This window comes from Pelodiscus sinensis, chromosome 9 (genome assembly GCF_052426305.1).
Source record: "Pelodiscus sinensis isolate ZL-2025 chromosome 9, ASM5242630v1, whole genome shotgun sequence".
Taxonomy (NCBI): domain Eukaryota; kingdom Metazoa; phylum Chordata; order Testudines; family Trionychidae; genus Pelodiscus; species Pelodiscus sinensis.
In genome coordinates this window covers 26,855,791-26,865,803 of record NC_143060.1, presented here as the reverse complement: position 1 = coordinate 26,865,803, position 10,013 = coordinate 26,855,791, and the positions used below count along the sequence as shown (strand labels likewise).

Here is a 10,013-nt window from a genome sequence, read left to right as displayed (position 1 = left end):
GCATCACTCTGCTTCCCAGCGCCAGTGTGTGTGTTTCACCCTTTCCCACAAGCCCCCCTCCCCTGAGCCATGTATGTGGGAGCAGGGAGAGCGGAGTGAGCCGGGTCTGGGTCACTCTGCTTCCTGCAGCTGGTGAGCGCAGGGACGGGCCTGACCCCTACTGTCAACACCAGGTGCCGTGGGGTCCCTCGAACCACCCAATGGAGAGGATGGTGCCACAATACTGAGCACTGGCCCTTCCCCGCTGTGGGAGGCAGGTGCCCCCCGGTCGCCTCTGGGCAGTTCACAGCCTGCTCCTCACCCTCCCTCCAAGCCTGCGCCTCAGGCCCTCGTTGTGCGGCAGCAGCGGCGCATCCCGCCGGCTCCTAGGCGGGCGGGTGGGTGGCCAGGGGGCTCCCCGCCTGCAGCTCCCGTTGGCCGCGGTGCCCAGCCAGCGGGCGCTGTGGGGCAGGTGCTCGGAAGGCGCCTGTGGGCAGAGGCCGCGTGAGGCTCCAGCAACAACCGCCCAGCAGTCAGGGCAGAGGCTGGAGGCCGCTCCCCTGAGGGGCGGCGCGCAAGGGCCCGGCGGGGCTCGGCTGAGCAGCCGCCGGGAGCAGGGAGGCGGGGCGCCGGCGCTGTTTTACGGCGGGGCTGCGCGCGCGCCGGCGCCTCCTCTTCCTGTGGGGGAAGCCGGTGCCCCATGGCCGCTGCCCTCCCTGCTCCCCGCTGGCTCCCGGCGGCGGCCGCCCTGCTGTGGGCGTGCTGCGGGTCGGTAGCTACGGACGGGATCCAGGTAGGGGAGCTGGGGCCGCCCCCCGCCCCGTAGGGGGGACTCGCGCTCCGGGCCCGGGGGCTGCGGCGGTGGAGCTGCCTGGGCGCTGACTCCACACGCGGGCACCGCAGGCGGCTGCTGGGCAGGGGAGGGTTAAGCCTCCGGCAGCCCCGCCTCGGCGTTGGGCGAGAGACTCGTCACCGTCCCCCTCCCCTTCCCCATGTGTGAAGTGCTGCCAAAGCCCCATCAGCTCGGCTTCGTGACCCAAAACTCCCATTTCACGTCTAAGGTAGCTTGAGCTGCCCTCCCCTCCTAGCCCAAGCACAGAAGGTGGATCCCTGGCGCTCTTGTTTTGCATTTATTTGCTTTCGTCTTTTGTACCCGAGCCTGGGAATCCTCCCGTTTCACCAACTCTCTTAGTATCAATAACCATACGTATGTAAAATGTGCGCCATGCGCTTATAAACGATGGGAATTCTCAAGTACGCACCATGTCTTGTTTACATTAGGGATGTAAAAATGCGGTTTAAAATGTAACCGTTTAACCGCTAAAGATCATGGCTGCGTGCGCCCCGGGCTCTTTAATACAAAACTGAAATAAACTTGATTCTACAGAGCTTGTAGCGAAGCATCTCTGGAAACCAGACTGGCAGAGGCCACACTCCTAGGGAGCCAGTGTGTGATCTGCAACCTGTAGGGTGTTGGGAGAGTGGCTGGATCTGAAGCAGACGGGCTGTACTGGCAGGCCACATAGTGTGGACACCCTATCTGTTAACTAGAACCAGTAAGCCTCACCTGTTATGGATGAGGCAAGCTGGTTAACCAGTTAACCTTTTGCATTCCTAATTTAAACTATAAAATGTATAAACAACTATTTTAGTTGCATCAAAATTAATTTTCAGATGTATTCCCATTTACCAATTCTCTTTGAATAGGGACTATAATATAGGGAGTGAGGGTTGTTTTTTTTAAATCCTTTAGAGAGCTGTTTGGCTTCTCAGTTTGCAGTTAACTGTTCTTGTTTAGTTAAACATACAAGACTAATACTGTTGTTCACTTTTGTGATCAATGCAAATACATTATCATCAATTTGTGTATTTGATTCAGATACATTTTTCAGAGCATCGTGTTTTTAAAAACTGAAGGGGTTAATTAAATATTGTCCCTTGATCAGGAAGTATTATAGTTCTACTGTTTTCATGATTTAGTAATTATACTTATTACATACTGCTCACTTTAAATCCAGATATGTTATAGTTTAATAGGAATCCTATATTTAACATTTTGATAAAGCAAAAAAAAATAAAATTCTGTGCTTGCAAAAAATTAATACTGAGACAATTGCTAATGGAAATAAAATCAAACATTTAAAATACACTAATTACGGACCAGCTCCTGTCTGGCACCCTGGGCTGCTGTCTCTGTATCAGAGGCATTAGCACAGAGTGGCAAGAATAGACAGGGAAGAACTGTTTTACGCAAAAAGGCCCTGATGGCTAAAATGGCGATCGGGGCTTTCTTGCGCAAAATCACGTCTAGACTGGCCACGGATGCTTTTGCACAAAAGCACTTTAAAAAGCGTTAAAAGCATTTGCGGAAAATCATGCCAGTCTAGACATAGCTGGCCCCAGTCTGGGGCTCTTGTACATTTCAAAGATTGAAATACTGTGTGGAGTCTTTCCGCATTGAAATGTACAAGAGCCCCTTCTGGAGTTCTTGTACATTTCAAAATAGAAGTGCCACGTGGAGCCCGGAGCCAGAGGGGGACTCCTTGCCAACCCCGAGCTCCACGTGGCGTTTCAATCTTTGAAATGCACAGGAGCCCCCATGTGGCCTTTCAAAGGTGGAACGCCATGCTAGTCCTTAACAACTAATTGAATAGTCGATGGAAATAATTGAAATTTAACATTCCTACTATAAACTAGGGATGTGAAAGGTTAACCAATTAACTGATAAGCATCACCCTAAATGGGTAATGCTTAGTGGATCTGGTTAACCTGTAATCAGTGGGGGCTGGAGCAGCTCCCTTCCTGCCATGGGCAGGGAGCTGCTTCAGCCTCACAGGATGTGAGATGCAAAAAGGGTCTGTTCTTGTCTGGAGCGTCCATGGTGGGTGACTGGGAGCTGGCAGAACCAGCTCCAGTATGGAGTGTGGGAGCTGGTGGCAGTCCCAGTTCAAACACAGGGTGGGAGCTGGTAGCAGTTCCAGCTCTAGTGCAAGTTTGGGAGCCAGCCCCAGTGTGAGACTGTTGCAGCTGAGTTGGAGTGATTCCCAGCTCGGAACCTGCTTATTCAGTTAACGAGTTAAACATTAGGTCAGCCGTGGCCAGCTCGCGAGCCACATGCAGCTCTCTCCCCCCCAGCTCTCCTGGGTGCGGCTTGCGAAGCCCCCCCTTTCAGCTCATAAAGCTACCCCCACGCACCTGAAAACGGCCCTCTCCTTCCGGCTCCCTGTGCTCACCGGCGCAGGGGAGCCGTCCGGTGTGGCCATTAAAGATGGCGTTTTAAAGATGATACCGGCTAGTGAGAGCTTGTTGTGGTCAAAAAGCTGCTAAACGTGTTTTCTTAAAGGGGCAGTCCTTTTTTTTCTTTAGCTCTACGACTTTTCCTCAGCTCTTCGCATTGGATCCACTGATATCTTGGCTCTTTGTCCGGAACGGGTTGGCCACCCCTGCATTAGGTCAACCAGGATTTTACATCCCCACTATAAACCAGAACCGGAAGTTATGTTTTCCGTTTAGTTTGTTTAAGGTTTAAATTCCATTTGCCATTAACATTTTATATTTTGAAGAACCAATCCTTACCTTCCCGTTCCTTTCTTCCCCTTCACCTTACCTCCCATTGTAGGTTTTTCCTAAGTTCATTTCTACACAAGTGATCCAATATTTTGTGTTTCTTGCAGGACCAAGCAGGACAGTTTTTTAGAAGTGGACATACAAATAACTGGGCAGTTTTGGTAAGCAATTTGTTGTCAGCCTTCTTAAGTAAAACACTGATCCTGCAGTTGGTTTATGTTAGTGGCATGGCAGTCTGCCCATATGCAGCAAGATCAAGACCTGGGACTAAGTAGCATGACTTTGAGATAATGCTGGTAATAATATGAGAAGTATTTGGTGCTGAAAGTTTAAAAAAAATCTGCTTTCTATCCCGATCTTTGTCTCTAATTTCCTGTGCAACCCTGAGTGAGTTACTGTATTTGTGACCAGACTGTATTCTTTGTTTTCTCAAATTCCTGCAAAATTTAGGCTCTGGTCTCAAGATAACTTTGCTTCATTTTTTTTCATTTATAAAATAGAAGTGATAACACCACTTGTGAGGTATAAAATAAATGAATCAAAGAACTTAGAGTTTCAAAAAAGAAAAATGCTATAAACATTGAGAGAGGTGTGTTTTTGTACTGTACTTATCACTGGTAGCTACAAAAGTCAATAGCTTGATATTCAGAAACCTATTTAACAATCTGCTCTCTCTGTTTTGTCTAAATAGTAAAGCAACTTAAAGGGCATCTTTTGAAGAGATGATTTTAATTGATCAACTCCTATGTCATATACGTTAAAGATTTTTTTAAGCTAAATGTCTTGCCTCCTGCCTTTGGTTCTTTGTCAATCTGTACTTATTGCTGTATCTTGAATCAATTGAGGCTGGGTAGTTTCTTCTCTATCTGATCATGATTTCTTGAGCTGTTCTAGTAACTTGAACCTAAATGTTTCTTGTGTTGGTCAGCCTTCCAAGGACATTTACTAGTGTGTTAAACAATAGTTACTCTCATGGCTCTCACTGATTGTTCTGGAGACATCTTGAGCCAGGTTGGAAGCTAGAGCCTCACTCAATTCACAGTTGAGAAAAGGTCTGGGGTCGTAAATCAACAAAGCGATTAATTGAGTTTAACTTTAAGCACACTTCATAAAATGTTGCATGACTCGGTCATCTTTTGCAGATTGTCACAAGCAGGCAAAGTCCTGAAATGGTGGCACTAGGTTTAAAACAGAGCTAGGTATATAACAGAACACACATATTTTATTACTGATACTGATGGCCTCCTGCTGGTGGTGGTACTGACACCCAAAACTTTTAATCTTCTCCCAGACAGAAGAACACTCCTCTCCTCTTCCTCTCACAATTATGTCCTGGATCCTCTGCTGGGAGGAGCCACCGCTTTTGGGGCTGTTGGTTGAAAAGCCATGCACACAAATCCAGCCAGGATAGTAACTGTATTATGATATTGACCTCAGTGTGTGCTCTGGTTGACTCTGGTACTCCATCCGATTGAGAGGAGTAAGATAAATTGACAGGACAACATTTTCCATTAATGCAGCACAATGTAGACACTTCAGTAAATTGACCTAAGATACGTTAATTCCAACTGTGTTACTCAAGTAGCTGGAGTAGCATAACTTAGGTCGACTTACTCCAGTACAGGGGTCCCCACTATAAGTCGTCCCAGTATACATCCGTTCCACACTAAAGTCGTTGACGTTTGTAGGAACTGATACATTATAAGTCCTCTCATTCCCCGCTATAAGTTGGGTGAAACACTCCCCCCAATTTGCTTAAATGGAAGTGAGCCGTGGGAAAAAAATTCCTCGCTTTAAGTTTTTTGTTATAAGTCCAAGTTTTTTGGAACATATCTTGGACTTATAGCGAGGACCCCCTGTAGTGTAAAACAAGGCCTTAGTAAGCTCATGTAGGGTACGTTTACATTAGACCTGTAGCTCGAAATAAGCTACGCAATTTGAGCTATGCAAATTGCATAGCTTATTTCAAGTCAATTTCAAAATAGCTTATTTTGAAATTTAGTGCTTTCTGCACAGCACTTGCTTTGGAATAGTGATTTATTTCAAAGTATCCCTTACTCCTTGTAGAATGAGGTTTACAGGGATGTCGGAATAGCAAGTGGGTTATATTTTGAAATAACGGGCGCGCTCAAAAGATGCGGAATAGCCATTTCGGGATACCTCTAGTATCTCAAAATAATGCTGCAGTGTAGATGTAGCCTTACAGGTTTTAGTATTATTCCATGCATCGGAAAGGTTCTTTCCATCTTTCATAGTATCTGGGCCATTCTCCCTCTCAGCGGTCACTCGATAACGAGTAGGACGTCTTCCTGTCACCCTCCTATTTATGGATCTGTAGATGGCTGACCAGCCCGATTCTGGAGCTGCAGGTCTTATCGCAGAAGTGGCAGGTGCTGGTGGCTATTGGAGGGATGCGGGGCAGTTTTAGCCGCTCTTTTCTCCTTCTCCGCCTCTCCTCATCTGCGCAGTGGTAGGGCCTCTCAAAGTAAATCCCCTCACGGATTACTGCTCTCCACTGGGGACGGTCCTGGGCAAGGTTCTCCTAAGTGTCAACACCGATGCCATGCTTTTTCATGTTTGCCTTCAATATGTCCTTAAATTGCTTCCTCACATCCCCAACGCTCCTCTGTCCTTCTTTCAGCTTGGAAAACAGAATCTGTTTTGGGAGGCACTGATCAGGCATTTGGACCACATGACCAATCCAGTGAAGTTGTTGGTAGATGATGATAGCTTCAATGCTAGTCATGTTCGACTCTTCTGGGACACTAGTGTTTATGTGCCGTCTTCCCAAGGGATATTTAAGATTTGCCTGTAGCAAGATCGATATTGTTCAGGAACCGTCAGGTGAAGTTTATATGTTGTCCAGTTTTCACATGTGTATAGCAGTGTTGGAACATCCACTGTGCGGTACACAAAGAGCTTTGTGTTGGCACTGATGTCCCAGTTCTCAAAGACCATTCGTCTCAGGTGCGCAAAAGCAGAACGTGCACAGCTCAGGCGATGCTGGATTTCCGCGTCAATGTTGACTTTGGCGGAGAGATGACTTCCAAGATATGGGAAATGCTCCATGTTTTCCAGCAGTTTTCCGTTGACTTTATACACAGTACATGAGATTGTCCTGTCAGCGAGAGTTAATGGAGCACTTTGGTGTTTTTGATGTTCAGTGCGAGGCCAAGATTCTCTTACGCATCAGCGAAGGCACTTAAGATGGTCTGAAGAGCTACGAGAGAAAAAGCAGCGACCATATTGTCATTCGTTTACTGGAGCTCCATGATTGAAGTTGTGGAGGCTTTGCTTTTGGCCTTCAGTCTCCTGAGGTTGAAAAGCTTCCCATTAGTTTTGTAGACAATCTTCACGCCATCTGGAAGCTTGCCATCAATGAGATGGAGGGTGATAGCAATGAAGATGCAGAACAGTGCTAGGGAAATGACTCAGCCTTGTTTGACTCCTGTTTTGACCTCAAAGGGGTTGCTTTGAGATCTGTTGTTACTCAGCATTGTGGCAGTCATGTTGCCATGAAGCAGCCTCAGGATGCTGGTGAATTTTTTGGGGTCTTTGAGAGGATGGTCCACAGGGCGCTACAATTGAATCGAACACCTTCGTCAGGTCGATGAAACTCATGTATAAGGCTTGATTTTGTTTGCAACATTTTTCTTGCAATTGCTGAGCGGTGAAGACCATGTCCACTGTTCCTCAAAATGGTCAGAAGCCACACTGGGATTCTGGAAGAATTTCTTCTGAGATTGGCAGGAGTCAATTGGCAAGGATTCGAGCTAAGATTTTCCCTGCTGTTGCCAGCAGGTAGATGCCGCAATAGTTTCCAAAGTCCAATTTGTCACCCTTTTTTAAAAGACTGACGATCAATGTGTTTCTCAACTCTCGTGATATCTACTCCCTAGTCCAGATCTTGAGAATTAGGAAATGGAGTTGTTTGTGGAGCTCTGGGCTGCCTTCTTTGAAAACTTCAGCGGGGATTCTGTCTAGTCCAGTTGCCTTGTTACTCTTCATCACTTTGATGGTAGCTTGGACCTCATTCAGGGTAGGAAGTACTGCGAGATCGTCCCTAGGCGGTTGCTGAAGGATTCGGTCAAGGGATTCTGGGACTACGGTGGAGGGGCTGTCCAGGAGCTCGTAAAAGTGCTCCTTCCAGTGAGAAGCAATTGATTCATTGGCTTTCAAGAGTTGGGTACCATCCTTTGATCTCGTGATTAATTCCATGGTTTCTCGGTCCGTAAACATCTTTGGTGGCATTGAAATACTAGGCCATTAGTATTCATATTGATTTAGTCGTTATAGTGTCAAAGGTTCTGTAACATAAAATATAATGACTACTTTTTAATCAGATTCTGAAAGTTACTTCTAACACTCTTCTTACACTTACTTGTTTACTTACTGGTATTTAAACAAACTGACACATTGTTTGGAAATGTGCCCCCAAACTGGAATCTGAATATTCCTTAATTGTTTGAGAGTTAGTATGCAAATTCTGTTGTTCAGGCCCAACTCTAATGCTATTATATTTGACTACCTAAAAGCCAGACACCCCAGCAAAAGTTCCCTTCAAAGTCATGTGGACTTTGTATTCATTTACTTGCACTTTGCAACAGGGCTATATTAGAAATTTGAAATGAAGAAAACATTAAATAATTAAAGTAATCCACTTGTCAGTGCTGGATTATTTCCCACAATACTTATTTTTAGTACTTTTTCTAGTTTTAAATGAACGTTTTCTCCACGTGTCAATACATTAACATTTTTTTCAAAATATGAAAAAAACTTTTTTTTTTTTTTTTTTTTTGCATAGAAGGGGTATATTACTTATGGCATTGATTTCTTGAATCTCTGAGTGGCTAGTTTTTTGACATCACAGCAAACAACATACATTGATGCATATAATAACTCAATGCATTGCTTACATCTTTTAATATGTATTTATTTCTTTTAAACACTGAAGGTGTGTACATCTCGATTCTGGTTTAACTACCGTCATGTGGCAAATACACTTTCAGTTTACAGAAGCGTCAAGAGGCTAGGCATTCCTGATAGGTAAGATAATCTTATTGTTTAAATTTTTATTTTAAAATAAAAGTTCATCTTCTGAAACAGGACTAAAATGTTGGTCTCTTCCTTTCATAAGCAGGTAGAGAGCAGTGACTTAATTACATTAATTTACTAAAAGTTGGAATAATATTATTAGAAAGGAAAATGACAAAAGTATGTACTGTGATGCTACCAGACAGAAATTGATAATTGGATCAAATTATGTGATGCTAACCAACCACTAAATTGCACTGCTAGTTAGTTTGTGAATGCACAGTTGAAAATTGGTAAAATGTATTCAGTCACTATATTGCAGCTTCATGTCTAACATAACTAATGTATTTTTAATATGCCTTTTGATTAAAGAACACTTCACTTAATGAGCAAGCCTAACTACAAGTGCAGTGCTTCAGCTAAATCAAGGGCACACAATTAGAGTGAGGACCTCTAAATGACTGGTTTCTAGCAAAGAAGCTTCTACATGTCATAAACTTTATTAAAAATAGACGTTTTGGTGGAAGTTTCAAAAGAGTTCAGTGCCTTTTCTGCACATGCGAGCTGTGCTCATCAGTTGCACCAGGATAGTGAAAAATGGCACAAACTCCATGATGTGGTTGCAGTTATATTAAAGGTTTATGGGAAGGAGACAATACTATTATAAGTCATCTTTATTCTGGTATAATTGCATTCATACCAGGCTTGTACTTGTATAATTGTTTTAGTTAATACCTTTGTAAAAAAACTGCAGACTCATCCAAAGTGTGAGTTTCTCAGCTCCCATTGTCTGGGCCCTACCAGATTCATGGCCATGAAAAAGGTGTGTCAGATCGTGAAATCTGGTCTTTTATGTTTATTTACCCCCACACTATATTTTTTCATAGAGGAGACCAGTGTTCTCAAATTGGGGATCTTGACCCAAAAGACAATTGCAAAGTTATTTTAGTGGATTTGTAGTATTGCCATTCTTGCCTCTGTGCTGTTTTCAGAGCTGGGTGGCTGGAGATAAATGTCTGCTGGCCAGGAGCCTAGTTCTGAAGGCTAGCAGCAGCGCAGAAGTAAAGATGGTGATACTGTATTATTCTGTCTTACTTCTGTATTGCTGCTGGTTGGTGGTTACTTTGCCTTCAGAGTTGGGCTCCTGGCCAGCAGCCACTGTCCTGCTCTGAACACAGCCTGCTACCTGAAGCAGCAGAGAAATAAGAGTAGCAGGTACTTGGGATGTTAGATAGCATGTAATTGAATAGTCATGTGGCCTCATCAAATGTTAACGATTACATGACTATTTGATAGTCCCCAGGGGCAGGACCGGCAGCCAGGGCACTTCCAGCCCCACTTGCCCTTATAATTATGGTGACCATATTTTCTGAACCAAAATTAGGGACACATTAGCCACATCCTTGACCCCCATTAGCCATGCCCCCTGCCAC

General features: G+C 44.7%; 1 protein-coding gene across 4 annotated transcripts in view; it reads left to right on the top strand.

Annotated features, from left to right (window-relative positions):
* The first annotated feature begins 614 nt into the window (after positions 1-614).
* The window catches only part of PIGK (phosphatidylinositol glycan anchor biosynthesis class K), a 162,584-nt gene continuing 153,185 nt past the window's right edge, over positions 615-10,013 (top strand). For all 4 annotated transcript variants that reach the window (XR_016350258.1, XM_089780468.1, XM_075936291.1 and 1 more), the window contains exons 1-3: positions 615-772; positions 3,654-3,707; positions 8,501-8,592. Coding sequence is in view for 3 of the 4 variants with exons in the window: in XM_089780468.1 (XP_089636594.1) it covers positions 680-772; positions 3,654-3,707; positions 8,501-8,592 (239 nt within the window). In the remaining variant the exon portion in view is untranslated. The remainder of the gene's footprint in view (positions 773-3,653; positions 3,708-8,500; positions 8,593-10,013) is intronic.